Source organism: Vulpes lagopus, chromosome 12, assembly GCF_018345385.1.
Source record: "Vulpes lagopus strain Blue_001 chromosome 12, ASM1834538v1, whole genome shotgun sequence".
Classification (NCBI taxonomy): Eukaryota; Metazoa; Chordata; class Mammalia; order Carnivora; family Canidae; genus Vulpes; species Vulpes lagopus.
Window position 1 is genome coordinate 24,540,008 of NC_054835.1, and position 16,831 is coordinate 24,556,838.

The following is a 16,831-nucleotide window of genomic DNA, read 5'->3' on the forward strand; positions in this document are numbered from 1 at the left end:
GAGTATCTGAGTTGTGTGTGCTTTTCCAACACTTGTGTCCATCTTCAGGATCTTGTAAGCTGAAAAGAGCTAGAGTTGCTTGAGTCAGAAAGCTTGCATCCTTACCTGGGAAGTCGAAAGGGAAAGAAGTTCTGATACTAATGCGTGGGAAGTGGCCTCTTGATCTGTCACCTCTTATACACATGAAGTGTCCTCACTTGGCACTATGGCCATCCAAGCACTGGACTCTGAGGAGAGATTATGAAATGGTGTCTCTTGCCTGAATTAGCAGCAGCTTATAACCCACCTCATCACACAGATTCAGAAATTCTTTAGTTTGATGCACTTTGGTGCAGTAGTGACAGCATTTTCTGGGAAGAAGGGGTTGTTTTGGTCTGTTCCATTAATTTGATTGTATTTATAAAAGCACCTGGGCTTGCCTCATCCCAGAAAGCAGTGATTCACAGTTCTGTCAGACAGAGTCCTGGCTGGCATTTTATTGGACTAAACCTAAACTTCTGCCGCCTGTGGGCTGTCATCAGAATATGTCTGAGAGATCCTGCTCCCCACCTGGTCCCAGCTGACCCAGAGCCCCATCCCTCTACCCACTAGACTCAGGGGAGCAACTAAGAAAAATAAAATAGTAAAGACTTTGAGACCTAACTGCCATGAGAATTAAGAGAATTGTGTGCAACTTCCTGACTCTCTTGTGTGGACGTTTGCGTGGGGGCACAGGGCTGTGGGGAGAGTAGCAGATTCTTTTATTCCTATTTGGAAACCTCTGGGTTTACTGTAATGATTTTAAAAAATATGAACAGCAGAGCACTAACACTATTGCAAGGAACCTAGGGTTAAGCATCCCTGAGAGGATTGCTGTTAAAATCAATATGCAAATGCAGTTGTATATTTAGATAGGTGTGGCCCCCTTTGAAGAAAAGCAGATATATGAAAATAGGATTTTTAAAAAACTAGATACATTGGGAGAAATTATTCCCATTACAAAAGGATTATTTGCTTTACCAAAGGATTCACTGCAGGGTTCCTTCTAAATAGCTCCCTTAAGGCATTTAAAACAGGATCTGATTTACACAGTTTTTCCAGAATGCTTTTGTGTAAAGAAAGGCACACCTGTGATGGATACAGAAATCATTTTGCAAGGGTTTTTTTCACCCTATCTTACTATCTTTAGAGAGAAATTTCTTTCAACATTGAAAATGTGATTACACAGATCTTTAAACAGCTACTTATGTTTATACTTCTGAATCTTAATAAGATTCCAGTCTTTTTAATGCTGATTTTTCAGTCTCAAGGTTGAAGTATGGCTGTGTGTTCTTATATCTGAGATTTTTCTGGAGCTGAGTGAGGAGGGTGGTCTTGTCCTTTTCCTTAGCTTCATAAGTATTTAACCAATCAAAGCAAATTGCTTTCTTAAGAGAAGAAGGGCCCATAAAAGTTGAAATTGGGTTTAAATTTACATAGGCTCCTTAGTATAACTAAAAAAATAGAAAACACTTTAATATCACATTCCTTTATAAAACATTTTTCCTCTTTGCTAGCTTAGGATTGTTGTTACATAAACGAGAAACTGAGCACAGAAAAGAGATTTCTGCAAAGTCACCTAGTACCTTTGACTAAGCAGAGAATTTTCAACCTACCAGTCTGATTTTTATTCTAAGCTTTGAAGGTCTCCCCCTCCCCCCAAATCCTACACCATAGGATGTGATCTGTTTGGCCATAGGGTGAGGCTTCCCTCCTCCTGCCCTCCTTCAGTGTCATGGCTGGGTAAAAAACACCTCCTGCTGCAGAAATCAGCTCTCTCCTTGGAAGCTTCTCTCTAGTTTTGACCCCATGAAGGAGAGATGTGGCTTTTTATTATGTCCTGGCCCTAGGAACACCTGACAGACTGCTGCCCTGTGGACACTTGTGGGTCAATTTAACTTGTTTCATTTAAAGGGCATTGGCCCTGTATTGCTTCTCAGCCTCTTGGCTAAGATCAAGTATACATCTGTTCTTATCAGTTCAATATCTGATATGTCCTCTATCCGAGGACAGTATGTTAAATGGATTTTGGGAATTAGGAGATGGATAGGAGCTTGCCCCATCCATTGCACTCATCGGAAGTACTTCCAGGAACCATGCAACCCTTCTGGGGGAAATTTTAAAAGTAAAAAGAAGAAGAATTTAAGAAGAATATGGGCTCTACCGGACTATCTAAGCCCAAACCCCAGCTCCATGGTTTCCTAGCTTTGCAGCCTTGGGTAAGTTACTTCACTGCCTCAGTGTCTTCATCTGTGAGGTAGCCGTCTTTTAGGATGTTCGTAAGGACTAGAGGAGATGGAAGGTACTTCAACAATTCTAGCCTATAACAGCATCACAGTAACGTTAGCTCTTCTTACTTGATCAGACTGGTAGTACTGCCTCTTCTGGATTTAGCTCTTTACATTAAAATATTTTTTAACTATAAGGTTGGATTTTTAGGAATTCATAAGGACTTTTTATTTTGGGAAGGAAAAGATAGGAGTAATCTACCTTTCTTCTCCTATTTCAGCCTTTTCCTAAAGTAGAATTCTAGAAAGAATGACTTTCCTCCCTGTAGCATATTCTTAAACACACTCACACACACACACACACAACGACTTGCTTTCCTAAAAACCCTGAGGCCCTGCAATCTGGCTAGAAAAGAAAGAAAACCATTCCAAGATATTTAATTGTACAGGGAGCTTACAGGATTGATCGAGAGCTTAGCTTTTTACAATAGTCCAGTGAATAAGAAATGCTCCTGACAAACGATCAATGATAGGATAATCACTCTTTATCCCCCTCCTCATTCTTACCTTCTTTCTTTCAGGAGAACAGGGTTCAGAAGTCAAAAATCTTTATAGACGCCGCTTTTAAATTAAGCAGAAAATAGACATTGACATATTTGTTAATCTCCCCTAAATCATTACCAGGGTTGGCTGCTTTGCTCTACAAGGAGAGAGGGGCCCTCGGTGTGCTACACAAGGGTCTGACTAGCTTAAGAGCAGCCTTTTTTTTTTTTTTTCGAAAGTAAAATTTAGCCAACCTTTTCTCCCCTCACTTAAAGCACACAAATCCTTGACTTTCTCATGTGCATTTAAAATACACACATCCTCTACTTGTGTCTTTCCTTGCTTTGATACTTTTAGAGGTAGGTTTTGAACTGCGATCAGAAGCATGAAGAAAGGAATTAAGCAAGGCAACCTTTGGGTTCTGTGATCTTCCTAGTCTCAGGAGGGCTAGAGTATTACAGGTGTTTATTTTTTGGTTACTCTTTTAAAGCTCTGGAATAGCTTGATTGGGTAGGAAAGACCTCTGTTAGTCCAGGAGCCAGCTTTCTTTGCCTCTCCAACTTGGTAAAGCCAAGACCCTGTTTCCAGGACGCTGTACTCCTAAGCCCAGAGGTCCTCCTCTGCACCCAGTGCTGAGCTCTGTTCTTCACTGCTTTCCTAACGCAATGAACTAAACTCTCCAGCTGACCGCTGTGGCCACTGCCAGGATACCTGCTTGGCCACTGTTTGTGCCATTTTGTGTGGAAGAACACAGGCTTTGGAGATAGCCAGACCCAAGTGTAAATCCTGACTTTGCTACTTCACAGCTGGATGCCAGTGGGCAAGTAACTACATTTCAGCACCTTGGTTTTCTCATTTGTAAAATAGATGCCCTGTCTGTAAGGTTGGGTTGTTAGAAGGATTAGAGATGACATATGTGAAGCAACTTGGAAAGCTCTCAGTCACACAAAGGTCTGTAGTATTAACAGCTGACCAGACCTAGGTCTGAATTGTGCATGGTGATTTTACAAGCTCTGTGATCCTGAAAGCATTAAGTGTACTTCCTGGTGCATAGTAAGTACTCAGTAAATGGTTTGTGTTGTATATGGTACAGGTATGCACATGTGTGTACACATACACTTATATACAAGCACAGAGTTGGTTGTTTACCCAGAGGAATGATGTTCTAAAGGTCTGGAACTTCCTATTCATCCATATCCATGGTCCTGCCATCCCCTGTCCCTGGCAGGGCTGTGATTTTTACCTGCTATTGTGTTAGTTCTTGATCTTACAATAACACAAGAAGCTACCCTTAAGTCTGAAGCCTGCCCAGCTGGTTTCAGGGACCCTGGGATTGGAGCATGAGTGGCCAAGTTCCAGGAGTGGAAAGCAGATGCTCAGGGTGCTCAGGACTATACTTGCCAGCAAGTACAGAAGTAATGTAAGACTGTAGTCCCATTGTACAACCAGTCTCCGGCCTGAACATTGCTGTGCCTGAATGTGGCTCTGAACTTACAGTCCCAGCCTATTTCTACAACACAAAAGTGAACAATGTGCTCTCTCAAGCTCAGACTTACTGTTTAAGGAGAAAACATACAGTCAAATGACTCATGGAGGATACCAAGAACTCTGCCCTTAGTGAGAAGTGTGCATAATTTATAAGTCATGGGCAGCCTTAGACTGAAGAAGGGAAAATAGGGGAGGCGGACAAGTGATGTGGAGAGATAGGTTCAGTGCCTTTCAGGTCCCATATCCCAGAAGCCATCTACATGAACTTTTTTTGTAAGTTTTTTTAATTCATTTATGAGAGACACACACACACAGAGAGAGAAGCAGAGACACAGGCAGAGGGAAAAGCAGGCTCCATGCAGGGAGTGCTGAAGGCAGTGCTAAATGGCTGAGCCACCAGGCTGCCCTACATGAACTTTTAAACACTCCTCAACAGTATCAAAAGGACAAGTTCTTGGATCCCTATAATGAATGAGTCTAGAGTTACTGCTTGCTTGGATGGTGTAGAGACGGCTGCCCACTCACGGAGTGAAGTAAACATTTTTGTTTCACCTTGGCAACCATGGATCCATGTCTGGGCTCATATAAAAACTTCACTTTGAGGGCAGCCCAGGTGGCTCAGCGGTTTAGCCTTCAGCCCAGGGTGTGGTCCTGGAGTCTCGGGATCGAGCCCCACATCAGGCTCCCTGCTTCTCCCTCTGCCTGTGTCTCTGCCTCTCTCTCTGTGTGTCTCTTATGAATAAATAAATAAATAGTAAAAAAAAAAACAAAAAAAAAACTTCACTTTGGGTATTCTGAAACAGTGCAACCAAATCCACGTGACACTGTGTTCTAATCAATGTGAAGGCGGGTGAGTGGACTGTAAAGAAAGTTGGAAGATGAATATTTAGTGAGTAATGCTCTGGGCCACACTCTGTATTAGGGATTTAGGATATAAAGAAACCATTCAACAAACATGCCTGATTCAGGAGATAATCTCAACAACAGATACTTTAAATGTAATGGTAAATATGATGATCAGTGTTCACAAAAATATTAGGACAAAGTTTTAAAAATAAAAATCTTAGGCATGCCTAGGAAACCGTGGCTGACCTACAGAGCAGGAGTTATTGGAGACATTGTCTTGGTTATGGAATAAGACTGGTTGTCTCATTATGGAATGAGACTAAGATGGAACTTCAGTTCTATCAGCCCAGAGCCTGCCATTGTCAGTTAGCCTTTTCTAAAATGTACGAGATTCTGCTACTGAAGCACTTATTTGTCCTCTGCCCCAAGTAAGCAAGAAGAACCAAGATAATAGCGTATCCCAATCTTAGAAGGCCATGCTGCTATACCTGAAATTTGGCTCTGCCCTCCCTTGTTTTATGACCTTAATGAATTACATAAATTCTCAGTGCCTCAGTTTGCTTATCTGTAAGATGAGGATAGTAAGAATATCAACTTCAAGGTTGTAAGGATTGAGTTCATAGAAAGCACTTAGAATAATTCCCTGCACCCCATAAATATTAACTTTGACTTCTGATTTTAGGCTTCAGGGAGCCAGGAAAAACATTTTTTTAGCTTGGCTTATTTTTTGACTTTCTATTTGATTTGATTTCACAGAACAGTTTCTAGAATAGTACAAAGGACATCTGACGCCTTTTTCTCAGATTTACCCATTGCTAACATCTTGTCTCATTTGCTTTATCATTTCTGTATGCTCATGTACATGCATATGCTTACCCACTTTCTAAACACACACACACATATATTTTGTGCACCATCCGACAGTAATTTATAGACATTATGCTCCTTTATCCATAGTATTTAGTGTGTGTTTTTAAGAACAAACACTTTCTCTTATATAATCCAAGACATTTATCTATATCAGGGACTATAACATTGACACAATACTACTAACTGATTCATGATTCATATCAAGAGTTTACCAATTGTCCCAATAATGTTCTTTACAGACTTTTTTGTTGTTGTTCAGATCTGAAACTTAACCCTAGACCACAGACTGCAGTCTATTTTCAGTTATTTAGTCTATCATCATCTTGAGGTTTTCTTTTGAAGAATACAGGCCACTTTTTTGGTGGGGGAGGGGGCTAAGATTTTTAAGTACTCTCCACACCCAGCATGGGGCTCAAACTCAAGAGTCACATGGTCCACCAATTGAGCCAGCCAGGTGCCACAGGCCCCTTTTTGTAGCATGTTCCTCAGTCTGGGTTTGGTTTATATTTCCCCATGGTTAAATTCAGATAACAAAGTGTTATTTATGATCAGGACATCATATCAACAGGCACATGTCAGTTTGCCCTATTCTTGGTGACAGTAATTTTGATTACTTATTTAAGGTTTTGTTTGCTGATAATTGTGAGGAGATACTTTGAGACAATATAAATATTCTGTTCCTCCTCAAACTCTCACCTACTAGTTTAGTACCCATTGATAATTCTTGACAGAATCAATTGCTGTGACAGTGGTAAAATGATGATTTTCTAATCCCACTGTTCCTTCTATGTCTATTAATTATTCTACTGGAAGAGAGAATTTTCCCTACCCCCTTCCCCCATTTAATTTTTTATATTAGAGTGGACCACAGGTTATTTCATTCCATAAATATTCTGGTAATTAATATCACCATCCTATTTTTGATCAGTTTGATGCTCAGACTGTCCCAGATGTGGCCAGTGGGAGCATGTTCAAGCTGGCTCCTGTGGCCTTTTAATATGTCTCAATCACTTGAGCGCTTTCTTGCTTTTTGTGACACTGTGTTCCAGGCTCATCTTGTTATTCCTTGCCCCAGCCCTGGAGCCAACTGTTTCTCTAAGGAGTCTTGGTTCCTCTTTACTGGAAAAGGAAAAATGTTTGCTTTCCTGTCCAGAGGTTACAATTGAGACAGTCTCATCTCACAATAAACTGGTTGGCTCTCCTCCTATCAATTCTTTGGGCAGATCCACCCCAGAATGGATGGGCCTTCATCTCATCCCATAGTCCTACTCTCTGTCTAGTGTGGAAAGAAGGCTGCTGAGGTGTTGGGCCCCAGTGTGATAGGTCAGTGATTGCCCTCTGTGTGAGAGCCCAAGAAGAGAAAGCTGTCAGCTCTCTTCCTCACAGTTTTCAAGTAGTGATAGGCTTTAAAAAAAAGAGGTGGGGGTGGGCATCTAAAAAACCTCATAAAAATGAAACTGGGTACTATGGCTACATCCCTGTTCTATTAACATGTGTTTATCTATAATACTTACAGCCCACTCTGCAGCCCAAGGCTGTTTATGGCATATGATTCATAAGTGGCATAAAAAGCAAGGCCTGTTCCCAGACAGACATGCTTGAAATAGACCTTTCTCTTCTGCAACCCATCACCCGTGGTCATGTATTTATTTGTCAGCTTTGGTGACAAAGCACTTCAGGTTGTCCCCAACACCAGGGGCTGTCACCTATTGCTCCTTCAGCTAGACTCACTCCTCTTTACTAGGCAGGCAGCTAAATTTTCAGTATTGATTACAAGTCCCACTCTGAGAGTAATTAGGAAGAAAAGCACAACATAGCAGCACTTCTACTGGGACAGCACTGATTGAAAGGTGGGAGTGTGTGTGTGTGTGGGGGGGTCTTCCCTGTTAGAAGGAATTCCAGATTCCTTACAGGAATCTGTTGGGTGAGGGTGCTGTGTGCTTATAGGGTCAGTGATCCAAATGGGATTTGTGGATTGCCTTTCTCTTTTCCCCTCTTCTTTCACTTTGTCACCCTGGTCAGGGGTTGGCTCTGGCAGTAGCAGCCCACGTGTAGACTAGGAAGCTGGCTAACCCAATCTGCTGAGGTGGCATGAGACACGCAGATCTGGCTCTAATTAGAGTGTATTCTACTAATTTCAGGTTAAGAGTTTTCAAACCTGAGATTAGACATCGTGGAGTATATCAGCTTGCAGCCCTAGGAGTCCTTGGGCATGTGATTTATGTGGACATGGGAGAAGAAGGGGCTGCTGGTGCAGGCCTGGAGGCTTAGGGTCCGCTCCCCTACCATGTCCCACACGCAGAATAGTTCAGCTGCTCTAATGTTGGTCAGCCAGGCACAGGCATGGTGTCCCTCAGGGAGGGGCCTGGCTGTCAGGGAGGCGATGAGAGACACGGGCCCCCAGGTGATAGTTTGTTCCCACTCAGAGAAAGACTTGGGCAGAGGGACTCCCATAGCCGCTATTACCTCTGTGACCTCCACAGGGAAAGGAGGACATGTGGGCTCCCCGTGGCCAGATAAGGACCAGTCTGGCATCTTCCAGAGTTTTGTTACTCAGCAAAGAGGTGGTGAAGACAGTGGAAAGCCAGGACACGGAGGGTGGTGTTTTTGAGCTTTCATAATTGTAGCTGCTTCTGTGCAGAGAGATTCCTGGTCACCACAGAGTGTGACGGGCAGGTTTATTTAATTGCAGGCACCCCAGAGCTCAGCGCAGCTGAGCGGAAGGAGCTGGAGAACAAGTTGAAGGAGCGGGAGGAATTCCTAATTCCCATTTACCATCAGGTAGCTGTGCAGTTTGCTGACTTGCACGACACACCAGGCCGGATGCAGGAGAAGGGTGTTATTAACGTAAGTACAGTGGTTGCCACTTCTCCTGACTTGTCAGAGACCTGCAAGCGAGCAAGCAAGTGTATGTCTCATGCACAGAGGCTCACGAGCAGGAAGCTGTTAAGGTTGGATTAAAACAGCATGTGCAGATCAAACTGTTTTCAATTTTCTTGGAGAGACTTATCCCTTTTTTGTGTATCCATTATCACCAAAGCAATTTATGGTTTATATTATCATGGACCCCTCAGAAGGCTTTCTCCATTTTACTGGTGGGAAACTGAGTCTGGTGCACCTCCCCCTGGGGACAGCTGCCTAGGTGGTCCTCAGGCTGTGGATTACTCCAGTATCAAGTTCCATCAGCAGCCAGTTCACATAGAGTTTGCGTGCAAGTTGTTAGAGCCATTCTGCTCCAAAGCAATTCCACACAGACTCCTCCACAGAACACTGCAGCCACACATGGACTTAACATTCACAAGGCCCATTGCTATGCCTGGTGCTCTGGACAGGGGGCCACAGCTCCAAAATGGGGAGACAGTGGCAAGTGCTAGAGTCACGGCCAGTGTCTGAGGGGCTTGTGAGAGAGTACGTTTTTGTACCTGTGGAGTTCTCTCTGCACTGGGCTCTGAGCAGGGATCAAGCTGAGATGACTGAGCCTATTCTTGTCTATATGTAGGACATCCTCGATTGGAAAACATCCCGTACCTTTTTCTATTGGCGGCTGAGGCGTCTCCTGCTGGAGGACCTGGTCAAAAAGAAAATCCACAATGCCAACCCAGAGCTGACCGATGGCCAGATCCAGGCCATGCTACGGCGCTGGTTTGTAGAAGTGGAAGGAACTGTGAAGGTAGGTGGATGCCCCCAGAAGAGCCTTCATACTCTGCCCCTCACCCCCCACCTAAGAATCCCCAGGTCTCTAAAGGCAGAAGTGGAAGGGAAGCATACAGGCCTGTGCCTTGTCCCCTTCCCACACAGGAACACGTCTCAATGGCTTGTTAGAAGAGGTCGTAGGACATTTTTTTGTTGCTTGTTCTATCATTCAGTAGACCTTTTTGAAGACTTACTGTATACCAGATACTGCATTAAGCCCCAAAAGTGAAAGAGGCAGGTGCTATTCCTATCCACACAGAGCCCACCATCTCAAGGGGGAAATAGATTGGCTGTGAGGTCACGTACAGCAGTATGGCTGATACTAAACATAGCAAACCCAGGACATCATGGAGCACAGAGAAGGACACCTGAGCCACTCTGTGGGAAGGAGGAGGAGAGTCAAGGACTTCTAGCAATGGTATCTCAGCAGACCTGAAAACAAAGTAGGAATGAACCAGAAGAAAAGATTGGGATGGGGGTGAAGGTGGCCAGAAGATAGGAGGAATGTTCCAGGAAGAAGGAATGGCATGTTTCAAGGCCTGATAGCAACAGTATCATTCATCCAAAGCACTGGAGATATTTCAGGATGGCTCAGAAATTGGGATCATGTCAGGTTGAGGGTTTGGACTGATGTCTGTGGGAAGCCATTGAGGTATTTAAAGCAGCAGAATGACATGTTCTGATTTGTGTTGTCGGAAAATCACTCAGAAGACTGGGTGGGGGGTGGAACTGCAGGGGTCAGGAGCAAGAAGCCTAATCGGGGGTGATGGTTATGTAGGCAAGAGATGCTAAGGCTTCAACTAAAGGTCTTCTGATTTCAAATCTGAGCTGAAAAGAAATGTGTACCCTGCCTGCGGGAACTATGAATCCCACATCTTCTTGGGCTGATCTCATGGAGAGGACACAGGGCTTGGACTAGTGCCTCCCTGCTACTCTTGCCCCAGGGCTGGGAGGGGATAGGTTTGAGCCCAAGTTGACCAGACACCAGCACTTGGTCCTGAAATTGTGGGCTGCACAAGACAGTCCATGAAAGGGTGAGAAGAAAGAGTTGGAACTTTTATTTCTCTATTTACTTTTACTGAGAAAAAGAATTGACCCTTATTGGTGGTTCTTACATGGATTAAAAGTAAATCATATATATCATATATACATTTTATCAGAATATTGGTAGTATATGCTGAAAGTGTCTTTTCCTGATAGCTATTTTGATCAGAATATTTGGTGCCTACTGGGTTAGCATACTCTTGAGGGAGTGCAGGCCCTTCAGCCTCTTCCTGCAAAGTGTTGCTTGATGTCTCTGCTGACTGTTCTCAGGAAGGAACTCCGAGGATTCACCATCATTTTTAAAGCCAGTGAATCTGGGTGCTTCTAAGATTCACCTTTATGTGTTAAGCCTACCCATTTCTTTACGACTGAAAAGCTTCTTTAGATAAATATTTCAGATGTGCAGTGGGCGAGCGCAGCCTTATGTGACATCTGGTTCAGGTTAAGGTCAGTCTGTGGCATCATAATTGAGTGAGACAATTTTGTCAGTGGCTACTGGCAGCTTCTAGTGGAAGTTGGCATTGAAAGTCACGCAAGTGTAAAATAAGAGGTTGTTCTCCAGTTAAGAGTTGCTGGCTAGGTAAATGGAGTGTGTGTGTGTGTGTGTGTGTGTGTGTGTGTGTGTGTTTGTGTGTGTGTAGCCAGGAGAGGCCTGCACCCCCTGCCTACCACATTAGTCAGTAATGGACGTGCACAGCCTCTGTAAGCACAGGGGTGAGAAGGAATCGCTTCCTTCCAAGCATGAAGTGAGGTGGTGGGGGGAGGGCCCTTCAGTTGTCCCTTAGCATCCTATATCCAGGGGACGGTGCATCTAGAGCAGGTCCTGGCCATCTCGTAGAGATGGAGAGAACAGTGGGCTGTAGGTACACAGAGTCCAGCTCTAAATCAAGTGCAGGAGACAACCGCAGCCCCAGGAGGTCAGGAGGCTGCCTGAGGCACTGGGCCCAACTGTACCTAATAACTAAGGCTACTCCCTCCCTCCTGTTTACAAAAGACCACATTTTCTTGAGCTCTTTAGTCCAGGAGGACAGCTGAGGAGACAAAGGAAGGGCAGTGATGCTATGATGTGGTTTTGAAGCCTCCTTCCATATTCTGTAGGCTCAGCAGGACCTAGTTTAGTGTGGGGTGGGTGATAAAATCTGTAGCGCCCTTGAGAGGAAAGTGTTGCACTGTGCAAAAGCCGTCTGTGCTGCCTCTGAAGGGCTGACATAGAATCAGCTCCATGTTTGGGAATGGCTTAAAACCTTAAAAATGTCTGCTGCCCCCCCATTTTTGGTTCTTCAGTGATAGATAATGTGCACTGTGTCTCAAGTGTAGACACCGACCAAGTCCAGACCTTGGCTTTGCACCAGGAGGAGACCCTCTGATCCTCACGGTGGCTTCTGGCAGGGAAAGGGCTTTAGTGATAGGCATCAGCCATGCTGTGCGTTCCTTTGTCCCAGCGAATTTGTTTTTTTTAATCATAATCCTGAAGAAAGAGATTTGGGGGCAGAAAATTTGAAGACACCGTGATGTTATGTAACTTAGCAGGGCAATTGTTTTGTTTCCCAGAGAGGAATCTGTTCCCAGGAATCACAGTACTCTGTTGGAACCCACTGGGACAGTCCTATTGTAGGAAATAGTAAGGTTTATGGTTCAGGGCTTCACTGCAAGAGAAGAAAAGCATTACTGCAGCTCCCTGAAAATAATACCAAGAACTTAGGTTTAAATTGGGTCATAGGAATATGGTGTGCGGCTGTTGTGCGGGTAGGTTCTCTCTCTCGATTCTTAGATCCATAGTCTGAGGTATGTGGTTTTTCAAAGACTGATCCTCTCCTCCCCCAACCTCCCCCAACCCCCCAAGCTCCAGTAGCAGAAACTGAGATTAGAACCCGTGAGCAGAACATGGTCTTTGGAATCTCATAAATTTTTGGCATCTCAACCTTGCCGAGTTGGACATGATATTTATTTAAGCCTTGCCCCTTCCTGTGTAAAACAGAGATGATGTTTCTTTTACAGGGTTCAGTGAGTTTCAAATGACATGAGAAATAAGGTATGGAGCACAGTGCTTGGCACTCCGTAGACACACAAAAGAGGCCCGTTTTGCTCCTTTTCTCTCAGCACAACCCGTGTCAGAGGGTAAAACAATAACATAAACTAAGAGCTACAGATGTGTAACTTCATGATTGTAGCAGAAGCCATGAGCACAGTAGCTTCTCAGTACTGTCTTCATTTTGGCCTGCTCTAACTTATCCACAATCTAGGGTGCCGTAACGCATTCTTATTATACTGATCATTCACTACCCAGTCACTCTTACTCTGGATTTCTTTTTTTTTTTTTTTTTTTTTTTGTTTTTACTCTGGATTTCTAAACGTGATGGTTGATCAGTGGAGGCCCTTGTGAGGATGACAGAGGACAAAGTGCCACTCGTAGGGTCAAGTTCCCCTGTCCCCAGAGCCTGGCCTCAAACTCCCCCTGGACAAGTCTCATGCACCAAATTTCTGATTTGGGGCCAGGGAAGGCAGAACCTGGAAAATATTTTTTGGCCCTGGGGCTGAGACTGGAGTAGCTGTGAGGAGATGGGGTCCACAGGCCACCCCAGCCCACATGGCTGTTTGCTGTTTTACTCCTAAACTTCAGAAAAAATCACATTGCTAGAGGTGTCTCCAGATAGCTCACAAGGTAAGCTATCTATAGGGCATGGAAATCAGGACGCACATCCATCAGACTGTGCCCTGGTCACTCTCTGGTCCTCCTGTATAGTGAATAAGGAGGACTTAACAGCTATCCAATACTTAGAAAGGAAACTTTCTAAACAGGTCATTTAGATTTTGTGCGATAGACTAATTAGTACATACAATTAGTGAGACTGCATAGTGCCTGAGATACTTATCCACTGATGCAGAGAAAGATAAAGTATCTGCTGAACATTTATTTTAAGGCCAGTGTTGTGATGTTTAATTATTAATACTTTATTGGTATTAGAATGTTCTGATTGGCATGAGTGTGAGGCAGGTGACTTATGAGCCCAGGCCTGTCAAGAAATGAGCAGCCCGGCATTTCACACTTGCTTCTAAAATCCACACTTGGAACACTAGGAATAATTAGCCACATTTTCATAATTTTAAGGGAGGAAATGATAATGGCTTTCTTTCTATGAATAGGGTTGGCCCTATTCCTGGATTGCCTGGAATGATGAGTCCTCCATCTCTGTTCTAAGAGGGCAAACAAGGAACCATAGCCTCCCTCCCTCCATACAAGGGAGCCTTGCTCTTCCCAGTTAAAGGCAGTTAGGCCACAACAGTACATCAAACCCTCCCAGGCCCATTAGGAAAAGCCTGTGGCACTGTGGGTGCTTACATTTGTTTATTCTTGCTACAAATGCTATTGACTGGGATTTGCAACCCCTTCGCCTTTGTATACTCTGCCGTGATGAAAACTTTACTAAGGTTTGGTGGTTGTCATCCAGTTGTCATATTTTGAGCCAACAGCAAATCTTCCATACATGGGGCCCATGTTTTCAAAGAGGAGACTTTAGAGCAACAACTCCAAAACTTGGAATGCGTTGCTTTAATCCTATCTAGGAACTTTTTTAATGTTTAATTTAAACACCTAGCATATTCTGTGGCTGTGGGAGGGGAAGACAGAAGAGTTTCCTCTAGAGGGTAGCTGGCTTTCCAGCATACTGTCTGAGCATCGTTAGAAGCAGGCATCTCGTTAGCTAATACATTACACCAATCAAGGAGAGTTATCTTAAGCCACAATTAATCTGCTCCCTGGCATATGTTGATAGGAAAGCATCATGCTGTTTCTTAATTAAAAGCAAACGGATTAAAAATGATTAATAAGAGTATTAAATATTCTCCTAAACTAAAGGCTTTGGGATTCTTGGATAAATCTAGTTGTGTTTTTTTTTTTTTCCATTCTGAAACCCAAGAAGCATTCACTGTTTTATTTTTTCCAGCCCCCAAAATCTGCATAAGTAGGGGCATGTGCATAAGTTCTCAAGCCTTAGTGAAGTCTAAATTGCCAATGATAGAGATGGACATGTCTGAGTTCAGGTGGCAGCGGGTAAGAATCCCAGTATATCCAGTCCATATGCAGGGTACACTTGTGCTGGGATGCTGGAGTGAAGACCACTGCATTGTAGGGGCAACATCACCATCCCTCCTCTTTATCAATAGAGATTGACGAGGCACCGAGAGGTGGGAAGTCTTGCTTGGGCCTACGCCAGCTTGGCCATCCCACCCTGGCCAGGAGAGCTGATCTTTGTGTCCATTATTCCAAACAGAGCAGGCATGTTGGGGTCCAGAGAAAGAACTAGAAAGGGCACACTGCTGACCCTTAATCCTGGGCTCCTTACTCCTTTAACTGTGAAGGACTCCTTAAGAACTTTTAGAAATGTAGAAGTCAGTCACGTGATATAATAAATAACCAGTCATAGCTAACTCACCAGCTAAGTTAGAGATGAAGCAAGAGTCTGAAAAACCATTCTTTATGAAGGCATGAAATAGAAAGTTAGAAAACCACACAGTGCTTAGTTTCTGACTGAGTGCTGCCCTTGAAGGGTGTGAAGAAGACCTTCCCTCTGTGCCTTGTGGGTCCTGAAGTTAAAGTTGTGGCACTGACGCCTTGCTGGTATGCAGGATTCCTGAGCCACAGCTCAAGCCTCAAAGCTTCTGAGAGTCCCTAATGCACCCACCTATTAAATTACAGCGCCAAACTCATTGTCATTCTGACTTTGACTTCGTTAGTGATAACAGAGAAGGATAGCGCACCTTTAAATGACGAGCTTTGTGTTTAATTACCCAAACAAAATGACATAAATATGAATGAGCCCTAATGGTGGTACTTGGTTTTCCGGAAACCATTAACAAAACGATTCCTAAATGATTTGTAAAGAAAATGAGAGTAGAAGAGAGCAAGGAGAAGGCTATTAGGTTCTAACACACTCCTGAATTATTATGTAGTCAACTACCTAGGAAATACTCGGCTAAATGATCTCGGAAAAAAAGGCACAAGGTGGTTTGTCGAGACTTTCAGGGTTACAGACGCCTTGCACCTTTAGAATATTCTCAGAAGGTAAAATGGGGGGTCGATTTCTGACCTAGTGGCTCTCCCCTAGCAGCAAGACTTCCCATACATCAGTCCCCCCAGGCCTCATTGAAAGAGACTTCCACAACCAGGCAACTCATCTGCCAGCCTGGCGGGGGCTAGTGATTTACGTTTTTAAAATTGTGTCTCACTTCCTCAGAAAAAAACACATTTCATTTTTTTATTTATTTTTATTTTTTAAAAGAGATTTTATTTATTTTTCATAAGAGACACAGAGAGAGGCAGAGACACAGGCAGAGGGAGAAGCAGGATCCATGCAGGGAGCCTGATGTGGGACTTGATCCCAGGACTCCAAGATCATGCCCTGGGCCAGAGGCAGGCACTAAACTGCTGAGCCACCCAGGGATCCCCGCCCCCTTTTTTTAAAGATTTTATTTACGTATTTAGAGAGTGAGAGAGCATATGCACAAGTTGGGAAGAGGAAGAGGGAGAGAGAATCTCAAGCAGGCTCTGTACTGAGCATGGAACTAGACACAGGGCTCGATCTCACAACCCTGAGATCATGACCTGAGCCAAAATCAAGAGTTGGATGCTCAAATGACTGAGCCACCCAGGCGCCCCTTCATTTTTATTTTTTTTAAATACATGTTAATTTTTATTTTTTAAGTAAACTCTACACCCACGTGGGGCTCGAACTCAAAACTGCAAGATTAAGAGTCACACACTCTACTGACTGAACCAGGCAGGCTCCCCACAATCAGAACTTGATTAAACAATTTGGGCTTTTAACTCTCTCAGGTCCATCAGGTGATTACATTCTCTCAGCCTTTGTGGAATAGGTAAAAACCTAGAATGAGAGGACTTGAGTCAGGTGTGAGCCCTGATGCCTCCAGGGGCCCAAGCAAATGATTCAAAGATGCATCTTGTACCAAAAGAAGAAAAGAGAGAATGAGGACAGCTCTTGTCCTGAGGCCTCTTTCCTCTTTACAATGCCAACAATAGTGGAAAAACTTGAACAACTCTTTTTTACTGAGCAAGCTGTTGGAGTGAATTTTCCAGAAAGTGA

The 16,831-nt window shown here is 43.8% G+C and overlaps 1 protein-coding gene and 1 non-coding gene across 8 annotated transcripts in view; both read left to right on the forward strand.

The window, feature by feature from the left end:
• ACACA (acetyl-CoA carboxylase alpha) overlaps nt 1-16,831 on the forward strand; it is a 294,471-nt gene that overhangs the window by 273,987 nt on the left and 3,653 nt on the right. For all 7 annotated transcript variants that reach the window (XM_041723740.1, XM_041723744.1, XM_041723742.1 and 4 more), the window contains 2 exons: nt 8,686-8,840; nt 9,493-9,663. In XM_041723740.1, the coding sequence (XP_041579674.1) occupies nt 8,686-8,840; nt 9,493-9,663 (326 nt within the window). The remainder of the gene's footprint in view (nt 1-8,685; nt 8,841-9,492; nt 9,664-16,831) is intronic.
• Nucleotides 1,947-2,139, forward strand: LOC121474351. The gene has a single exon (XR_005983361.1). It is a non-coding gene; the product is annotated as a U2 spliceosomal RNA (small nuclear RNA).